Source organism: Torulaspora globosa, chromosome 6, assembly GCF_014133895.1.
Source record: "Torulaspora globosa chromosome 6, complete sequence".
NCBI lineage: Eukaryota > Fungi > Ascomycota > Saccharomycetes > Saccharomycetales > Saccharomycetaceae > Torulaspora > Torulaspora globosa.
In genome coordinates this window covers 245,441-264,285 of record NC_050732.1, presented here as the reverse complement: position 1 = coordinate 264,285, position 18,845 = coordinate 245,441, and the positions used below count along the sequence as shown (strand labels likewise).

General features: G+C 47.4%; 11 protein-coding genes and 1 non-coding gene across 12 annotated transcripts; 7 read left to right on the top strand and 5 right to left on the bottom strand.

Annotated features, from left to right (window-relative positions):
* Nucleotides 1-81: 81 nt before the first annotated feature.
* On the top strand, nucleotides 82-480 carry PAM16 (import motor complex subunit PAM16; the record flags this gene model as incomplete). The annotated part of the gene is made up of 1 exon (XM_037284588.1): nucleotides 82-480. One exon carries the CDS (start codon nucleotides 82-84, stop codon nucleotides 478-480), a length of 399 nt encoding a protein of 132 aa, XP_037140484.1.
* Nucleotides 481-1,725: 1,245 nt separating this feature from the next.
* On the top strand, nucleotides 1,726-3,270 carry RQT4 (Rqt4p; the record flags this gene model as incomplete). The annotated part of the gene is made up of 1 exon (XM_037284587.1): nucleotides 1,726-3,270. One exon carries the CDS (start codon nucleotides 1,726-1,728, stop codon nucleotides 3,268-3,270), a length of 1,545 nt encoding a protein of 514 aa, XP_037140483.1.
* An 82-nt stretch (nucleotides 3,271-3,352) lies between these two features.
* GSM1 (Gsm1p) lies at nucleotides 3,353-5,023 on the bottom strand (the record flags this gene model as incomplete). Its single annotated transcript, XM_037284586.1, has 1 exon — nucleotides 3,353-5,023. One exon carries the CDS (start codon nucleotides 5,021-5,023, stop codon nucleotides 3,353-3,355), a length of 1,671 nt encoding a protein of 556 aa, XP_037140482.1.
* An 811-nt stretch (nucleotides 5,024-5,834) lies between these two features.
* On the bottom strand, nucleotides 5,835-7,994 carry DBP7 (putative ATP-dependent RNA helicase; the record flags this gene model as incomplete). Its single annotated transcript, XM_037284585.1, has 1 exon — nucleotides 5,835-7,994. One exon carries the CDS (start codon nucleotides 7,992-7,994, stop codon nucleotides 5,835-5,837), a length of 2,160 nt encoding a protein of 719 aa, XP_037140481.1.
* Nucleotides 7,995-8,213: 219 nt separating this feature from the next.
* Nucleotides 8,214-8,987, top strand: RPC37 (DNA-directed RNA polymerase III subunit C37; the record flags this gene model as incomplete). The annotated part of the gene is made up of 1 exon (XM_037284584.1): nucleotides 8,214-8,987. The coding sequence occupies one exon, from the start codon at nucleotides 8,214-8,216 to the stop codon at nucleotides 8,985-8,987; it is 774 nt and encodes a 257-aa protein (XP_037140480.1).
* A 48-nt stretch (nucleotides 8,988-9,035) lies between these two features.
* Nucleotides 9,036-9,959, bottom strand: GCN3 (translation initiation factor eIF2B subunit alpha; the record flags this gene model as incomplete). The annotated part of the gene is made up of 1 exon (XM_037284583.1): nucleotides 9,036-9,959. One exon carries the CDS (start codon nucleotides 9,957-9,959, stop codon nucleotides 9,036-9,038), a length of 924 nt encoding a protein of 307 aa, XP_037140479.1.
* A 340-nt stretch (nucleotides 9,960-10,299) lies between these two features.
* Nucleotides 10,300-12,705, top strand: MEF2 (mitochondrial elongation factor MEF2; the record flags this gene model as incomplete). The annotated part of the gene is made up of 1 exon (XM_037284582.1): nucleotides 10,300-12,705. The coding sequence occupies one exon, from the start codon at nucleotides 10,300-10,302 to the stop codon at nucleotides 12,703-12,705; it is 2,406 nt and encodes an 801-aa protein (XP_037140478.1).
* A 281-nt stretch (nucleotides 12,706-12,986) lies between these two features.
* HG536_0Ftrna7A lies at nucleotides 12,987-13,059 on the top strand. Its single transcript has one exon. It is a non-coding gene; the product is annotated as a tRNA-Ala (tRNA).
* Nucleotides 13,060-13,163: 104 nt separating this feature from the next.
* Nucleotides 13,164-13,919, top strand: HG536_0F01280 (uncharacterized protein; the record flags this gene model as incomplete). The annotated part of the gene is made up of 1 exon (XM_037284581.1): nucleotides 13,164-13,919. One exon carries the CDS (start codon nucleotides 13,164-13,166, stop codon nucleotides 13,917-13,919), a length of 756 nt encoding a protein of 251 aa, XP_037140477.1.
* A 29-nt stretch (nucleotides 13,920-13,948) lies between these two features.
* Nucleotides 13,949-14,764, bottom strand: ASF1 (nucleosome assembly factor ASF1; the record flags this gene model as incomplete). Its single annotated transcript, XM_037284580.1, has 1 exon — nucleotides 13,949-14,764. One exon carries the CDS (start codon nucleotides 14,762-14,764, stop codon nucleotides 13,949-13,951), a length of 816 nt encoding a protein of 271 aa, XP_037140476.1.
* Nucleotides 14,765-16,647: 1,883 nt separating this feature from the next.
* UTH1 (SUN family protein UTH1) lies at nucleotides 16,648-17,739 on the top strand (the record flags this gene model as incomplete). The annotated part of the gene is made up of 1 exon (XM_037284579.1): nucleotides 16,648-17,739. One exon carries the CDS (start codon nucleotides 16,648-16,650, stop codon nucleotides 17,737-17,739), a length of 1,092 nt encoding a protein of 363 aa, XP_037140475.1.
* Nucleotides 17,740-17,937: 198 nt separating this feature from the next.
* On the bottom strand, nucleotides 17,938-18,756 carry SHB17 (sedoheptulose-bisphosphatase; the record flags this gene model as incomplete). The annotated part of the gene is made up of 1 exon (XM_037284578.1): nucleotides 17,938-18,756. One exon carries the CDS (start codon nucleotides 18,754-18,756, stop codon nucleotides 17,938-17,940), a length of 819 nt encoding a protein of 272 aa, XP_037140474.1.
* Nucleotides 18,757-18,845: the final 89 nt, after the last annotated feature.

Here is an 18,845-nt window from a genome sequence, read left to right as displayed (position 1 = left end):
ATCACGAAGAACTCAATCGATATCGAGATCCGGTGAGGCAGCGATTCGGTTTTCCAGTTGGTTGGCATTGAACTAGCAATAATGGCTCATAGGGCATTCATTCAAGTTGTGATAACGGGCGCCAGCGTGTTTGGAAAGGCGTTCGCGGAAGCCTACAGACAAGCAGCTGCACAGTCGGTCAAGCAGGGTGCCAACGCAGCGAGAGCTCGTTCAGCTAGCGCTGAATACGGTGGCATTACTCTGGACGAGAGTTCCAAGATACTGAACATAGAGAGCGATAAGGACATGACGCCGGACAAGATCAACGAAAGATTCAAGTATCTATTCGAGGTCAACGATGCCGAGAAAGGTGGTAGTTTCTACCTCCAGAGCAAGATATACAGAGCTGCTGAGCGGCTCAAGTGGGAACTGGCGCAGAGAGAGAAGGCGAAAGAGCCGTCTGAGAACTCAGACGAGACACAACCGCCTAAAAGCCAGTAGCGATGTCAGAAATGATAGAGCCTTCTACGTAAAGGCCTCCTGTAAGTAGCAAGATATTTTAAAGATGATGTTGCGATGTCCTACCATGAAGAGGAGGCACTGAGGAATCCAAACTCTCAAGTTGCATTATACAACTCTCTGGAAAACGTGCGCCTCACCTCGAGCGAGAGAATCGACTCGAGATGCCCCTTCATAGAAGATGATGATCTAAGAAACCAGAAACGAAATGGAAATTGTGCCCGGCTTGTTTGGAGCCGGTCAAAATCCATTCAGCTATGGGTTATTGTTATTGAATCAATCATTCAGAGTTCCAGTATTAACTAGCGCATACACGGCAGCGACGAGGCAAGCCAAGTACGCCGCCGCATTCACGCGGAAGAACACAAATGAAAGAAACGTTGGGTTTCTATAATTGTAATTAATATTATCTTGAGATAGTATTAACCACTACTGATGATTGGTCTCTTTAAAGGAGACATAGAAAGAGATGCAAACTGCAGTAAAGTTGGTCAACTTCTGGCTTCTTTATATGGTCAAAATTTTCACCATCCGTTACCCTGACTCTGGGTCTTCGAGGTAGGGCATCGGATAATGGCCGATGAGCCTGCTAAAGGGCTATGAAGTCTGCATTGAGGAAGTCTGTGTCGTGGTTCTTGGTGTCATCTTGCGTTGTAGTTGCTTGGTCCTGGTGCGAGCGCCTCTCCGAGCGCTCTCCGGCGCTTTCCAGGGGGTTTCCTGGCGAAGCGGCTTCTTGACGAGGGCTTGGATCAGCGTCTGTTGCGTGAATCATTGCTTCAGATGTACTCTCGCCCTGGAAGCTCTCCGAGGGCCTCGATCGCACTCCGTCCTTGGAGGAACTCTGTATCGTCCTCGATACCGTCGCCGATGGTACCGTCTTGGGCTCGTTATCGGGAGGATACCTTTCTAGATACTCATCGATCGATTGAGCAATTTCCTTGACTTTTCGTAGCAAGGTTTCGTGATCCAGGCCTGGTTCAGCTGACGTAGGCGTTGTGCGGCCTCCCTTCTGCTTGCTTCGCGACATTGGTGGAGGATATGTTGATGCTGAGCTGGTTGTAACTTTGACGGAGACCCACTGGCAGTTGCTGAGCTCTCAGCTGGATTTTTGGGCTGTTTTGTTCATTAGCCTTCGCTAGACTCTAAAAGCGTTACCGGTTTATATGTCAAGTCTGAAGCTAGTAGTGCAGACGCCTGTTAAAACATCGCCCATATAGACGAGCTACGATGACTAAGCTGCAAGCTATAGAATATGCCGTTGGAGCTGTTTCACAGATTTTGCCTTTAGAAGAGAACGAAGTGAAGGATTTGTGCGAGCAGGTGTTGCAAGGCAACAGTTCGAATTCTGAGAGTATTGCACAGCGCTTTCTTGAGATACTGGGCCAGAGTGATTTGGCGTTCGAATTTGTCATTAGATTTAATGAAATTTTGTCCCAACAGGATGAGCCCAAGATCAGGAATGAGAGGATCTATCAAGAATCAACCGAGCCGACTGAAAGATCGCCTTTAAAAACAGCTACAGCCCCGAAGCCCCAAGTTGAACGTTCAGGAGCTCTTAAAGAAGTAGCCTCTTTAAAGCTCAGCTCTACACCTCTAGTCGAGGCAAAATCTGGGCAAAATAGCAACACCAAGCCCAAGACTAGCAAGAAAGAGCTTATTCAAGAGATCGACCAAGTGTGGAAATTTCTGCAACTGGATCACGATGAGAAGAATGTGACGAAATTTGCCTGCAATTGTCAAGGGAACCTGCATCCGCTGTTTGAAGCGGCTCCTAACTGTCTTTCCTGCGGTAAGATAATATGTGCTAGGGAAGGTCTTCATCTAGTTCGATGTTCATTCTGCAGCACAGAATTCATACCCCTTGAAGAGAGGCTCAAGATAGTCCAGCTATTAAAGAGGGAGAAGGAGGAGCTAATGAGCGAGTCGTCTACAAAGAAATCTGCAATGCAACAGCAACAATCGAATCGTAGAAACAGGTATTCCAAGGGGCTTAAAATATCTTCGGGAATGGGAACTAACTTGTTCACTGAGCAAGATAGGCTTTTCGACTTGGTAGAAAGGCAAAGAGAAAGGGAAAGAAAGCGTGAGGAAGTTCTGCGCAATGAAGAAGAAGAGCAGAGGAAAGAGGCAGAAATTAGGCGGAGAGAAGAAAGGGAGCGAGACCTCGATCCTGACTTGATAGAAGCACAAGAGCGCTTGAATAAACTCTTGTATTTTCAAGATACATCGGCTGAGCGTACAAAGATTATCGACAATGCTGCTGATTTTAGTATGTCGAATGATAGCGGTGTCTGGGGCACTGCTCAAGAGCGAGCGTTAATGTTGAAGAAACAACAGCGTAACCTTAGAAAATGGGAGAAGCTTGAGGGAGAAAGAAATGGGAAACGTGATAAATACGTTGTCAGTATGGACATCGGTCCAAACGGTAAGGTGACGATGAAAGAAGTGAGAAGGGGCAAGGAAAAAAGCACTGCGGAGTCTGATGACGATATTGATGGCATAAGCGATGAGGACGATTTGAGAGATCTGCGAGATATCCAAAAGCTGAAAGGTGAGGTAGAGTCGAGTAAGCAGGAGCAAAATTCTAATTTGCAGTCTAAAGTTTGGGACTACGAGAAGGATAGGAAGCAGTGGGAGCCCCCCAAGTATATGCCCAGTTCCAGTATAAAAAAATCTGTAGCCACGCCTCATGACAAAGGTGCAGATCGAGATCGGAAACATAGGGTTCAAATGGATCAAGATAATCAGAGCATATGGGAATTGATTGCTTAAAACTTTTGAAATTGAATATAAATAATAACTATGTGGGATATGTGCAATGTTTAAATTCAAATAATATCTCTGGTTCGGAAGATCATTCGACGTCAAATATAGGCAAGAATTGCCCCACGACAAGAAGCGAAATGTTAAAGCTATCTCTCTTGGCAGTCCAGCACCCTGCGCATTTTAGGAATGATCCATTGCTTACTAGCAGATTACATTCCCCAAAGATAGCTTGACCGTCAGCGGTCGTCGATTTCGTACCATTCTTAGATCCAAAAGCTAGGTATTCGTGGAACAGATCGTAGTAGTCCACCACACTTTGGTGATCAAGAAATTCGGCAATGAATCTTCTCTCGTTCAGTATTTCTTTTTTAGAGAAACCAGTCAGTGACAGAAATTCGTTACTCACAAAACAAATTTCGCCCGACCGTCTCCATATGCAAATTGGTGTGCAGGTTACTAGCTTCGCCATGTTCTCGAATTCCAGAAGGGTCCTCTGCAGAATCAGCTCTTGCATTAGAAGGTCATCTTCGATCATGTTCGATGTCAAAGTAACGAAGATTGGCGCGTAGCGATCGACGATTGACCTGGCAATGTGTCTCAGCTGTTTCCGTCTCAGCTGCATTTTCTGATTCTGTTCTGTATCGCCCTGAAATGATTCAAGCGAATCCGAAGCGTAGCTCCCCAAAAACATGCGATGCAGACATCGCAAAAGATCCTTGTAAGCCGTTCTGTAGTTATGGGGCTTAATAAGATGCTGTTTCTCAAACAAATCCTTTGGTGTCTTGATTAGTTGACGTATTTTGTATGGGGTAAGCTCTGTTTCACGTAAGTTCTGAGGTGATGGGTTCGAAGAATCTGCGTTATATAACTGGTCGGTCTTCGCAACATCGATTCGGTTCATGCTGCCCATCTTATCCATTTCCAGTGATATGAATGGCCTCGAGTCGCTTCTAGGTACTGTTGGGCCGACGTTCAAGTATTGAAATAGCTGTGACGATGAAGATCTGTTGATGGGTGGTATATCATCGGTTGGTTCCTTGTCGACCATGTCCTCTGGTCGTTTATCGTCTGATGGCATTATCCCCGCAATGTCATTGAGCTTCATATACTCGTTAGTTGCCCACATGCTGCCGAAATCAATCGCGTCCTCAATCTTATTGGATTCATGATGTGGCCCCTTGGTTTCGGGATGAGACCCAAGCATATTCGGAATCACAGGATCATGAAGAAAAGTGTTAAAATGATTGTTCAATAGCGTTGAAAAACTGTGCATTCTGGGCAATGCTTCGTCAGATGTCTTGGCTGAATCATCTTCGTTTTCCTCTGTTTTCATATCCATCATGTCACTTGCTGCATCGTCTAAAGGCTCATCGCTTCCTAGAGCGCTTTCCCCTGTCTTTTGTACGCTGCCTGCATCCACCTTAACTGCCTTGACTAACTCATTATTGGATGCAGATGTGCAAGAACGTTTTCTAGGTTTCCTTATCTTGTCCCGGCACAAGTACCCAATGTTTCTTTTCAGACAGTTCTGACAGGGTCTTCCGACATCGCACTGGAGATGTTTCTCATGGCAGAAGCCACAAGCAGTCTGGATCGGCTTGCGCGTTTGCTTCAATTCCAACGGCAGTTTCTTCGTCATCTTCCGAACGAAGCTCGGTGTTATTGTGTCCCTGAGGACTCCCTCAAGGATGTCGTGGTCAGTCTTAGATCGCTTGAATCCTTTCAGCCCTCTTGGAAAGCTTTCAAGGCTGTCGCCCATTCGATGTAGAATTTAGAGTAGCGGGATAAAAGCATCCCACTCGACGGCTCCACTCCGAGAAGGGTCCCCTGCGGTAAGGAGAGAATCTCGGGTCCGTCAAAGTTCCCCGTTTAAGTGAACAAAATCCAAGACCAGAACAAACTAACTGATTCTCGAAGAAACAATGGTCCGATTCTGGTTGGCTCTCATTCACTTCGGTAGTACTCACTCTCTTAGTATCTTGTTCAATCATACTTGCTGGGGGTCCTCTGCTCGAACGCTGTCATCAAGCGACGTCTTCTGCATGCAGGCCCATGCAGACAATATGTAATTGGCGCCAGACAGCTCTCCAACCTGCTGTTTCTTCAACCTTGGTGGATCAGTTTGCTCTGAGTCGCAGTCAATAGGAAATCATTATTTCTAGTTCCCTGGACCTACCGGCCGTTAAACGATAGTGCTAGTAAGTCATACTAGTCTCCCTCGATTACTACCGCCGGCTCGACGTGTGATTGCCTGTTTGCAGAATGGTTTTGGTCGCTGGTCTTTAAATTCTAAGGGGCTGGTGAGTCTATACAACAACATTCACTTATCTTGATAGCTGCTGTGCTTAAAATACAACTATGATAGAGCGTAGTCTGGTCTATGATCGGATTTGGATGCTAATTCTTCTCTATGTATCTTTTAAGTGAAGAGTAGCGGAAAGGAACTTAGCCGCCGAAGGTAAAGACTGCAAGGCGAGCATTTCCCTCGAGATTATGAAAAGTGGATCACTGACCGTTTTCTTGTATGAATGAATAATCGATTATCTACTACTCTAAGAGTCAAACCGAGGCTAGTAATTGAACTCGCTAGCACTTTCTTTGACCGCCATACGTGCTAAGCGGAACATCTTATTCTTTGTGTTCTCTTTTGGAGTCTTCTTACTAGAGTCCTTCTCACTAGAGTTCTGGGCCCCTATACCTTTTGGTCTCTCTCTGAGACCAAAACTCTTGGCTAAATGCCCCAGATGAAGCAATTTGATGTTGAAAAAGGCCTTCTCATCTGAAATATGGGTTGCGTAGGCTCTGACGTGGCTTGTGAAAGCCTTGATGGCTAAAGATTTGAAGGTCGAATCTTCGAGGACACGCCTTTCGACATTCAGATGCCATGTCGTTGCATTAGTATCCCAATCGTGGATAGTACCATCAGGCTTATCGTTTCTGTCGCTTCTCCTCACGCTAGTCTCCTGGAAGGCAGGTTTTAACAGATCTTCGTCGTACTTCAAAAGCTTCCAACCCTTAGGATGGTAGGGCTTGATCTTGCCAAGGTAGCCCTCTTCTTCGCCAGGAAGCAGAAACAACAGCGCCTCACCGCTCTGACCAGCACGAGCAGTACGACCGATCCTGTGCAAATGATCCTCAGTGGAGAACGGAGGATCGACTTCCAGCACCGTCCCAACGTGCGGCAGATCTAGACCTCTGCTTGCCACGTCTGTACAAAACATTATGAGGTGTTTGCCCTTGGTCGATGCAGAGTCCTTGCTGAACGACTCCAATGTCGACGTACGGATTGGTTGCGAGAGAGAACCGTGCAGCTTGTAAAAGACAACATCGGGATCTGTGTCACTTAAGAAACTGGGCAGTATACTGTTACCTTTGTCCATCAATCTTACACTCTCGCCAACAAGGTTGCGGTGATATGCGTCGTTGGAAGAGAACGTCTCGTAGTGGAATTCGACACTGTCGGAGCACGACAAGAATACCATTGTGCGTGACGTTTGGCTACTTTTCGTCTGCTTGTGCTTTCTGTGGATTTCGTCCAACCCACCAGCCAAGGTGACAAGCCTCAATTTAGGAGGAACTACAACGACCCTTTGGAGCAACTGATCTGGGGCTTCATTTATGGCGTCGTCATGTTTTTTCTTTCGAGTGCTTAGTAACTTGTAGTCATTCAACGCAACATCACCAAGCTTGGCAGCGCCGTTCTGCATAGTTGCACTGCAGAGAACATGAACGATCCGAGAGGGCAGTTGAGGATACCTTTCGGTGCTAACGGGTACCTGGTGAAGAATATTAAGAATATCCCTGATTGTCTCTTCGAACCCAAGCTCCATCAGTTTATCGCCTTCATCGAGCACAATGTATCTCAACGTATGGCTCAGTTGCTCGCGGATGACTTGCGTATTCTGCAGGTGGTCGAGAATCCGGCCGGGAGTCCCAATAATAAAATTACAACCCTTCCTCAGTCTTGCCTTCTCCGATTTCTTACGCTCTCCACCTATCAGCAGGCATGGCACCAAGTAGTGGCAGCAGTTGGTCAGCATAGAAATGACAGAGTAAATTTGCGAAGCCAACTCACGGGTAGGGGCTACAATTAAGGCAAAACAGCCTGATTTACGGTCAACTCTAACGTTCATTTGTAGAATCCGAGACAGGATGGGCAGGAAATAAGCCAATGTCTTACCTGATCCCGTCTGTGCATTGATGAAAAGATCCTTGTCCCTGCCCTCATCAGCAAGCAATAAATATGAAAAAACCAATTTCTGGATACTTGTCGGTTTCTGGATTCTCATTTTCTCCTTCAAATGGTTCACCAGCAGTTCTTGTACGCCGACTGACTCAAAAGTATCTTTGAACAGGGGAGCATTAGAGGGCTTATGCACCGCGCTCTCATCACGAGCATTATCGTTACTAGACGTAGAAATCTCCCGGTTTGAGGTAAACAGTGAGGACACAACCTGCGGACCGGCTACTAGGGGAGCTGTTCTTGCATTCTTCGCCTCCACCTCGACGTTTTTCCCAACGGAGGCCTCTCGCGGAACAATCTCCTGTCTTTCCCGATCATTCTCTCGAGCCTTCTCAATTTTCCGTTTCTTGTTAGGCTGCTGGCCAGTAACCATCATCTTCAATCTTCGCCGGTCCTTCCATCTGCCACCGGTAACTTTCGCAACTGTTTTCTCACCGAAGTCGGCGTTGGTGTCGAAATTCAACAGCATACCATCGTCGTCGCTCATCTTCAACCCGCAATCTATCAATTTCCAAGCAATTGGGTCTAACGGGCACTCTTAATGCTCTTAAATCTGATCTTAAACCTTCAGCTCATCGCCTTTCTTAACCTGCAAATTTTTCAAGCTTAATTTTTGACCTCATCGCACTTTAAACAAGGTTAGACAAGTTGATTAAGTGAGTTGAAATACAGTATATCGCAGATCAAGCTCACTGTTGATTATCAGATGAGCTCAGAGAATCAGTTATTTGTCACTGATGAGGAAGATAAACTGGCAGAAGAACATATAGCGGAGGAGCCTCCAGCGGTGCCGCAAGAGACCCATGATGACGAGGCAGTTGAAGAAGGAGATGATCCTGTAATCCAGGAATTCGCACTTAATATTGCGGGCAGGGATGAATTGCTACACGTACTGCAGTATGCGAATAAAGCTAAAAAAATTGGCAACAGAACAGCGGATCATCCCTTTATTGGAGCATGCAGATATAAACCCAACTCTTCTGTTTGGGAACTGGATATCCCAGTGGATGACGGTGCTTTCTTCAACAAGCAGAGAGCTGAGGATAACTGGGGAAAGGCGGATGTTCAAACATTGAGGGGTGTAGGCGTTGAGAATAGTGGGCAGTACGCAGGGTTTGTGTCGAACGGCGAAGTGTATCTGGTGCCAGTCGAGAAGGTCGCACAGCTGAGGCCGTTCTTCAAATATATAGACAAGGCGAGCTCGGATCGAAAACAGGAGGATGCAAAGAGGAATGTAAACCCTGCCTCGCAGAAAAGCCAGGTTGTCACTATGTCAGTCAAGAGTGTGAACGATCCAACGCAACACAGGCTCGCGGGCGCGCTGTTGGCGCACAAAGTCGCAGAGGAGGAAGAACCGACGGAGCTGGCCTGGGCGGAGAACACATTTGAACATTTCAAGGAATCTGTTGTGGCGGAAGCTAATTCTCATGTGCTCAAACCGCTGGGCGACGAGAAAAATTATGAGGAAAATCTTGTATGAGTCGCTGCAAGGTAATATGGTCATTGGTCGATACGTACTTCTACTTATTCAATCGTACCACATTTTGATTAGTTCCTCTGAGACCGCGCTCGGCGTTAGCACTCCCAAGTCGGTGATCAATGCAGTAATGTATTCTTGAGCCGTGTAGTCCAATCTAGGGCCACGGAGCATCTCTTGCGGTTCGTCGTCGTCGTTCTTACGTGTGAAATCCAGCGATTTGCCCTGCATCGATGGGTCATCTGGCGACAGCGGGAACATACGTACAAACTTGTGGCATTCTGTCACGACGTAAAACGGCTTTCTCGCATTTCGAGCAAGCACTCCCACGGAATACGTACCGACGACATTGATGATACCACCTGATTCGGCTACGCCCTCGGCACCCACAAACACTTTATCTACTTGGTCGATAACGGCGCCGACAGCGCCGTCGACCACCATTATAACTGGGATACCCTTCTCCTGCAGAAGGGAGTAAAGCTGCTTTCCTTGAGATGTAGGCCTACATTCGGTCACCACACATCTGAATCTAATGAACTTCTCAGCTGCATGCTTCAATAGAGTGAAGACTGCCCTGGAGAACCCGTGTACCAAGATCGTGTCGTCATCAGATATGAAATCGAGACCGATCTGAGCTACTTTATCTCTTGTGAGCTTGGCTCTGGAGACGAAAAGCTGGCCATTCTCGATCAGATGCTCTTTGCAGTTCTCCCAGTCACCGTAAAGATGTGTATTTCTCAGAACAAACCGCATAAAGATATCGCAACCGGCCTTTAAAGATATGGAATTCGGAATCGATTGTGTTAATTCATTGGCTGCCGATTTGATAGTGTTGATCATCTCCGCTGCTGTCTCAGGGTTCTTAACTCGCAGTAAGGTAACCAGCGACTCAATAGCAGCGATTGGCATGGTCATCTCCGGATCTTCCTCCAGGAACTTAAGATAGGTCTCGGTAATGCTGAATTGAGACATGGTAGGCGTAGCTGGGCCGCTAACTGGCTATATCTGGGGTCTTGATCTCGAGATGAGTTGGGCCTTCTTTGATGAAAAATCAGTAGTGAAAAAAGCGTCAGTAATTAAACTAACCTTCAAAGCTCTGCAAAGAGTGAAAGGGACAAGTTGCGGCTGTCAATTTCCTGCTAAGATTTCCAGATCATTGAAATAAGCTCGAATCGGCAATTGGATCTGATAACGACAGGAAGGTCTTGAAGCTGGCAAAGAGCGAGGCGTCACACGGAACGATTGGGCGTATCCTGCTTGTAGGTTGATAATTGCGAGTTGTAAACTTTTGAAGGCTTGCAAACGGGTATAGATGTCAATTGCAAGGTTATGGGGGTCTCTGAGAAGCTATGCCACCAAGCCTGAGCTCCGGAAACTCAGAAACATCGGTATCATTGCCCACATTGATGCAGGTAAAACTACCACTACTGAGCGAATGCTCTATTACTCTGGAAAGATCAGCAGAATAGGGAATGTCGACCAAGGTGACACGATAACAGATTTTCTGCCGCAGGAGAAGTCAAGAGGAATCACTATTCAAAGTGCTGCCGTCTCTTTTAATTGGCAGAAAGACCATCAGATCAACTTGATCGATACCCCGGGCCATGCAGATTTCACATTTGAAGTCATTAGGTCAGTTAAAGTGCTTGATGGATGCGTGACAATTCTGGATGCAGTAGCAGGCGTCGAAGCGCAGACGGAAAAGGTGTGGAAGCAGTCGCAAAGGTCTCCCAAGATATGCTTCATTAACAAGATGGACAGAGTTGGGGCTGGCTTCAGCAGGACTGTTAAGGAGCTGATTGCAAAGATGAACACAAGAGTAGCACTTATAAATATTCCATTATTTGTCCAGGAGCCGCAGGATCAGGTTCCGAGGTTTGCAGGCGTCATTGATCTTGTCAATATGAAGGTTATTGAGTGGGATCCAGAGGATTGCGACAAGATAAATGTCACAGATGCAACAACCGCTGGAGCGGAAATTCAGGAACAGCTTTTGAGAGGTAGAGAGTCGCTGATTGAAACGCTGGGTGAATACGACGAAAACCTAATAGAATTTTTTCTAGAGGAAGCAAACGGGGATTATCTCAAGGTTCCACCGGAGTTGCTCAATGGATCGATCAGAAAGGCAACCCTTGCTAAGTTCGTCACGCCTGTTCTCTGTGGTGCATCGTTCAGAAACATCGGCGTCCAGCCGCTTCTTGATGCGATAGTGAATTATCTGCCGTCGCCATTGGAAGCTTCGCTTCCCGAGACCAATCATCCTACCCTTCCAGTCAAGTTGGATCCCAAGCTGGGCGCACTAATGAATAATAACAAGAATCTTTGTGTGTTGCTGGCGTTCAAAGTCATCACGGATCCTATTAGAGGGATTATGGTCTTTGTAAGAGTTTACTCAGGGACTTTACATGCTGGAAATACCGCTTTCAACTCCAACACCGGGAAAAAGTTCAAGATTGGTAAGTTGGTTATCCCACACGCTAATGTATATGAGGAAGTATCGACACTCTATCCTGGACAGATAGGTATATTGGTTGGAACGACAGTGGCCGAAAACGTTTCGACGGGTGATACCATCGTTACTCACTCGCTTAAAAAGGATGGACTGAGATCGCTCGATAGCAAAAGGGAACTCACGGTAAAGATTAATCCGATCGCCATACCGCCACCAGTTTTCAGTGTTTGCGTAGAGCCAAGAACACTGGGCAATAAAAAATCGATGGAGGATGCCTTAGGGACACTGACTCGAGAAGATCCAAGTCTGCACGTTTCATTTGACGAGGAAACGGGCCAAACACTTTTAAGTGGGATGGGTGAGCTGCACCTGGAGATCGCTAAATATAAGTTAGTCAATGAACTAAATGCAGATGTTGAGATAGGTAAGGTAATGGTCTCTTACAAAGAAACTATCGATGGAAAGACTCCAGAAGAGACGATAAGTTCTGACGCTGGATATCAACTTACTGTATCCATTCTTCCTTTGCCCCTTCATGAAGACACCTTGGACGTAGTTGCTCGTTCGATTCACGAGACGTGGTACCCATTGGGAATTGATAATAACTATCTCATTATGGAGAATCATAGAAAGTACACAACGGAAGAATTGTGGCCCTTTCAGATATCTTTTCAAGCGGTGATCAATGCTTTGATTTCAAGTTCCATTGTCGCTTTGCAAAAGGGTGGTAAGATCGCCAGATATCCACTTCATTCATGCGCTGTGAAAGTTAAAGGCGACTGGACTCTACCGCCGGACATCGAAAACCCAGCAGAGGTATTGAAGCTTTCAAGGAAACTCATTTTAACAGCTATTTCAAATATCCCACAAGATCAGTTTTCGGTTTTAGAGCCTGTTATGGATCTTGACATATCCGTTCCACAAAAAGACATGGGATCAGTTATTCAAGATCTCACAGGTTCTCGCAATGCCAATATTTTGTCAATCGACGACGAAAGTGGTATAGATAACAACGACCAGAATATCGAATTTCAGAAAATTGCCCAGGAGCAGTTCCTTCCACCTGACCCGACGGTTAAGCTTGCAAACCTGGGTTCTGAAGGATCTAGCATGAAATTTATTAAGGCTCAAGTTCCGCTTAGAGACATGGTGTCATACACAAATAGATTTAGAAGCTTGACACAGGGTAGGGGCTCCTTCCATATGAACTATAGCGGCATGGATAAGGTAAATAAGGATCGTCTAAGCTCCATTTTAAACGAATAGCCTGAGTAACAATTGGTTGTAAGCTAAATAGACATGTACATATTAAGCAATTGATCCAACAGCCATTGAGTTTTTACATTTAGCTTAAGTTTTTTGATTTTCCAAAAACAAAAGGTCTGATCTTTCGCTGTCAAATCCCTCTGGAGCTGTTGGCCTAGTAACATAGTCGCAATCATATGCTAGCTGAGATTAGCGAATATCTTTGCTCTTGGACGTGGAAGTATGAATATAACGAGATGAGGGTAGTAGAAAAAAATATTTTTAAAACATCAAAACAGTATGGGCATGTGGCGTAGTTGGTAGCGCGCTCCCTTAGCATGGGAGAGGTCTTCGGTTCGACTCCGGACTTGTCCATTTATTTTTTTCACCATTTAAGGTGAGGTTCCGATAATCTCAAATGAGAAACTCTCTCGAAGCAGAGCTTCCAGGGTTGATTCCAGCTATGACTGATGATATAAATGGAAAGGCCGAATGACTACGAGGGACAGGAATCATCAGAAACCTTCGATATCAAATTCGAAAGACCAGTCTTTATCCGTCAAGGCAAAAATGTTGAGCTGAAAAGAGAAAAGAGGGTCCAAAAACCTCTTAAGAGTGCCTGTAAGCCAAGCCACGGTACGAGAGTCAAAAATCCCAGCTCGAAGCCACTTATCTTTGTGCAGGAGGATTTGGACAATTCTCAAAGCACCTGCTCCGATGAAGAAAGTCTAAAGCCACCTAAAAAGGCTACCAATCGTGAAACATACTACGAGTACGGAGAGTCTGTGGGCGGCTATAGATTTGTTGGCACTGAAAGGGAGATGCTGGACTTTGAGAGCTCGAAAGGCGCGAACAGAATCCAAAAGTCGGATTCATTCGATGCACAGTCATTTGACCGACCGAATCTGTCGGAAAAGCAGAGATTTAGCACACACGACTATATTGTACGGTACTGGAACCAAGATAAAGGCGGTAGCGCATTATATTTTCCGATTCTAAGCGCAAACCGTGGCGAGCACATCCATATCAATGATCTGACGGCAGACCGCGTCGAACAGTTCTACCTGCACAGCTGCTCGCAACTTGGCTTCGATCTGCCGTCGATCTTGAAAAGAGAGAGACTGAAATGGCACCCCGACCGACTGTTGGGCAAGCTTGCCCCCGAGGACGCGGGAACCGTGAGGAAAATTACAAGGCTTTTCCAGATCATCAACGAGCTTTGGGAGTCCCAATAGTATACGTATCATTCTATATATTAAGCAGCTTAGACATCCTGAGGCGTTGATGCTGCCTCGTCCTCGCCCTCGATTTTTCTTTTCTTCAGCGATGGCAAGTCGTCGTCTTCCTCGTTTATCTCCGGAGGGTCCTCGTCCTCGCCGGCATGCTGATCTGCTGCATCTATCGCCTGCTCCGCAGCCTCTTCGTCTTCTTCCTCAGCTTCCTGAGCCTCTAGCTCCCTAGCTTCGCCTTCCTCCTCAGCTTCTTCTTCAGCCTCGTCATCATCTTCCTCCTCCTCCTCCTCCTCTTCCTCTTCCTCCTCTTCCTCGTCGTCCTCTTCGTCTGCCTCGTCGTCGACCCCGGGCTGCTCCGGAGGATACATCTCGCCCTCGTTCTCGTTGTCCCACACAATGTTGAACCTCGTTACTCTAGGCTTCTCAGCCAGGATGTTCCTCACCACATGCTGCACCTGGACCTTCGCCGGAGGATTCTCCCTCAGCTCCTCGCTGTCGTACTCGTTGTTCACATAGTAGCCGACTCTCACAAACTCTCTGCCATCGTATGAGCAACTGAGCAGGATCACCGTCACGCTGACCAGCTCGCTCGCCGGGATCAGCTCTGCTGACGGCGGATCCGCCGTAAAGACAAACTTATTCACCCCAACGGGCACTGGCCCCACCAGGATCGAGTCCAACTCCTGGTCGTGCTCCAGCGACCTCGAAGACCCCACGTATGTCAACTTCCACTCCAAATCATGCTTCAACGGCTCCAGACACTCAAACGTTATTTCAAACTCATACGGATCCGAAAAATTCGCGGGATTGTTAAGCACCTTGATACCAAGCAGCGACACAATCGACATCTTAGCTCTCTCTCTCACAACCTCCTGTACTCAGTCTTGACGTGCACCGCTCTTTTTTTACCTGCTACTACGCGACACTTGATAATCCTATACACACAACTATCTAACCTACACTAGCTGAGCGAGAAGTTCCTGCTGCTCGAAGAAAGCTGCCCGCGTAGAAGCAGGCGGCTTACCGCAGTGCCGCATTCCGGTGCGGCTGCTGATAAAACGAGACGTAGCTTGTATCTCCTCGGTTTCTTGCACGACGACTGCGTCGCCAGCGCCGCCAGCAGCGCGCCAAAGTCAGCCCGTGCCCGACCACCAGCAGGGCGGCCTTAGCCGCCACCAGCGAGTGCGCTGTCAGCGCACTCGCGCTGCCGCCGAGGTGATTGAAATGCAAGTCTAAAGCTTGTCAGTTGAGCATGTTCGGGTAAAGAGTCATGGGTGTCTTAGCTTGCACCAAAGTTGGCGATGAAGTTCGTACGTCTGATGTGCGGAGGCTACCATGATTTGGTCAGACTTCGACAAAACTCCAACCACTACGCACACTTGCAAGATCCTGGGGCATAATGACCTCCAAGAGACAACAACTGACTTTGAGGACGAAACACAGGATCCAGATAGCCAAGAAAGGGCGTGGAGGTTTCATCCAACTGATCATCAAACAACGGATGGTCGAATATCAAGACCATCAAGGAAAAATCGAGACGATTCCAATGGTACTGCGGAGCGAGGGAAGATGCTTCAATTGGCAATGTGAGGCAGATGATTTGAAATGCTTTAACAAAGAACGCCGCCGGGCTGCTTCACTGCAGGGCAGCTTGAAGCATGGTTTTTACGGTTCTGGATTGGTGAAAAGGAGCAGCCTTCGCTTTGCACTCTGGAGATGAAGATGTCAACACCAGACTTCGGGAGAATGCAGAACTTTGGGGTATGAGTCTCAGAATCAAGCTTGTGAAGGGCTTTGAAGCAATAGGATACCTTCAGACCTATAATGGCACGATACGGAACGCAAATAACCCGCTAGTTAAGGTTCTGGAAGGATTAAGATTCTGGGGAAATGGAAGAAAAAATGGCCCAAAAAGCGTTCCTCTATTCATGCGAACAGAACAAACAGTGGTGCGTGAAGCTTTTCTCGCAGGGTTAATAGATTCTAATGGCTCATGCAATATCCAACACGGGTGTATTCGTGTGAAAATTCCGACTGTCTACCCGCCTATTAGAGACGGTATAAACTTCATAGGTCGTTCTCCTGGTTCGACTGTCTCCACCCATTTCCGTGACCCTACGTTTGACAGAGACTTTGAAGAATTTGATTCCGATTACCAAGACGGAAAATGAAAATGATCCTGAGGACAATAACGATTTATCAGGTATAATGGAGAGCTTTGAAGATGATCCGGAAGAACAACAAGATGGCACATTCAATTTGGTACACCAGCAACCTCTGCTACACCAGCAACCTCTGCTGCGGCCCCGCGCTTCTCGCTCGACGAGATGGCCGTCCAGGATGATCCACGGCCTGTTTCTGAAAAGAGTAATAGATAAACAGCGTCCTTTTCGCTTCGTTTCTGGCTGTTTCAGAGCGGTGTCAGCGTTGTATCGAGTTTTTCACTCTGGGAAAAACAGAGTTCTAAGTTAGTATGATCTTTTATCAGATTCGCTCCTTGGGGGGAAGTTTCAATTTCGTGTTTGTTTGAGATCGGTTGACCTTTGATTGTTTTTCCATAAAAGAGTCTATTTATTGATCTAACTATTGTTGGTACCGCACTTTCGATCGGTTTCGCTCATTTGTTTTATTTTGCAATCGACTGTGCTTTCTTTCATTTATTAGCTGTGCGATCCAGTATTCCAACTTTTAGTCTCTCCTTATTTGCTTAGCTGTGTCTCTGGTGTGAAAGATGAGATTATCGAGCTTGTTGCTGCTGTCATCGGGCGTGTTGGGCGCGCCAGCCGTGCACCACAAGGACCGTCACAATGAGAAGAGAGAGGTGGTCGTCGTGACCAGATACGTGGACCAGACGGGCGGTGAGGCGTCGCATCCGGCCGTGCAGAGTACGTTGAGCAGCGGGCCCGCTGCTACCGGTGCTGCGACGACGACTTCGTCGTCGGCGGCCGCTTCGTCGGCCGCTTCGTCTGGAGCCTCGTCTGGAGCCTCGTCCGGCGGCTCCGGCGGTGTTCATGGCGATCTTGCAGACTTCTCGGGGCCTAACCAGGAGTTCCAGGACGGTGTGATTCCCTGTAGCCAGTTCCCAAGCGGTCAGGGTGTCGTGAAGCTCGACTGGGTTGGGCTGGACGGCTGGGCGTCGATCATGGATCTCAACGGCAACACCGCTTCTACGTGTAAGGAGGGGTTCTACTGCTCGTACGCGTGCCAGGCCGGTATGTCCAAGACACAATGGCCGTCGGAACAGCCTTCCGACGGCAGAACCGTCGGCGGGCTGCAGTGTAAGAACGGGTTCCTGTACCGTGCGAACCCGAACTCGCAGTATCTGTGTGAATGGGATCAGAACTCTGCCTCCGCGATCAACAAAAAATCCCAGTCGATCTGTATGTGCAGAACCGACTATCCTGGCTCCGAGAACATGGTGGTGCCTACCGTGGTCGACGCCATGGGCTCGAAACCGGTCTCCGTCGTCAAGGAGGATTCCTACTACCAGTGGCAAGGTAAGAAGACCTCTACCCAATTCTACGTCAACAACGCAGGCGTCTCTGTCGAGGATGGCTGTATCTGGGGCGAACCTGGTTCCGGCGTCGGTAACTGGGCTCCTGTGGTTCTTGGCGCTGGTTACACTGGTGGTATCACTTACTTGTCGATCATTCCAAATCCAAACAACCGCAACCCACCTAACTACAACATCAAGATTGTCGCTAACGAGGGCTCCTCGATCAACGGTGACTGTAAGTTGGAGAACGGCGTCTACACCGGCTCCGGCTCTGATGGTTGTACTGTCTCCGTGACCTCCGGTTCCGCTTCGTTCGTCTTTTATTAGACAGTTCATCTCCCCTGGGACTTCGTTTTCATATGCGTTTGTCGTCATGGCCTGGACTCTTCTCCACCACACTAGCTAACGCCGGGAGCCGGGCTGACTTCATGAGATTCATTCGTTCGTTTTCAGTATTTAGTTCAGATACCCTCTAAAGATACCCCCATCACTTTTCGATCAGTTCGTGACAAGTCTACAAATAAACTATTTAACGTCGCCATGTTGAGATTCCTCCTCTGGTGGAGACACGAATGCGCCTGCTAGGGCAAGAGCTGGCTCATCGATGTTGTGATGCGAGTACGATAGCACACCAATACCACCGGCATCCAAGAGAAAGTTCGGGTTATAATCCAGGTACTTGTACTTGTTCAGAGCAACGTAAGGAACAGTTGCATCGTGATAGGTCTTGGGTTGAGCCCGTTCCTCGGCAGTCTCACAGGCCTTCTCTGCGCACGGCATAAACCACAAGCCAGCAAAGTAACGCAGAGCGTGTCCATGGGCGAAAACCATGATATCGCACGCAATACCCTTCGCCTGATGCTCCCTGTGCAGATTCTGAATCCTGGCAAGTGCTCTGGACAATCTCAGACCAATCTGTTGTGTAGTCTCACCGTTTTCGCAACCGTCTCTCCAGATATTCCAGGGACGTTCTTGGTCCAACCCTCTAGATTTTCTGAGTGCAACAATCTCATGGGTGAGAAGTCCCTCGTAATCACCGTACTCCCATTCCCTGAGATCTTCATCCACCACAATGCGGATTCTCGATCTCTGTTCCTCTGTCAACGGCTCCAACATCAAATCCACCGTCTGCCTAGCCCTCGTTCTAGGAGAAGTGAACACATACGTGATGGTATCTGGATCGATGAACTTGTTCGAAAAGATGGAAGCAGCAGTCCTACGCATCTGACCTACACCATATTCCGTCAATGGCAGATCCGTTAAACCTGTATACTGACCAGATTTTGACCATTCGGTTTGACCATGTCTCACAATGATGCATCTAGGAGTTGGAACCTTACCCATCTTGACTCAATGGCTTCGTTTTGCAGACGACACCTCTATCACTTCGAGTTTGGTGAACTTTTCACTTTATATGCTTAAAAAACGGTCAT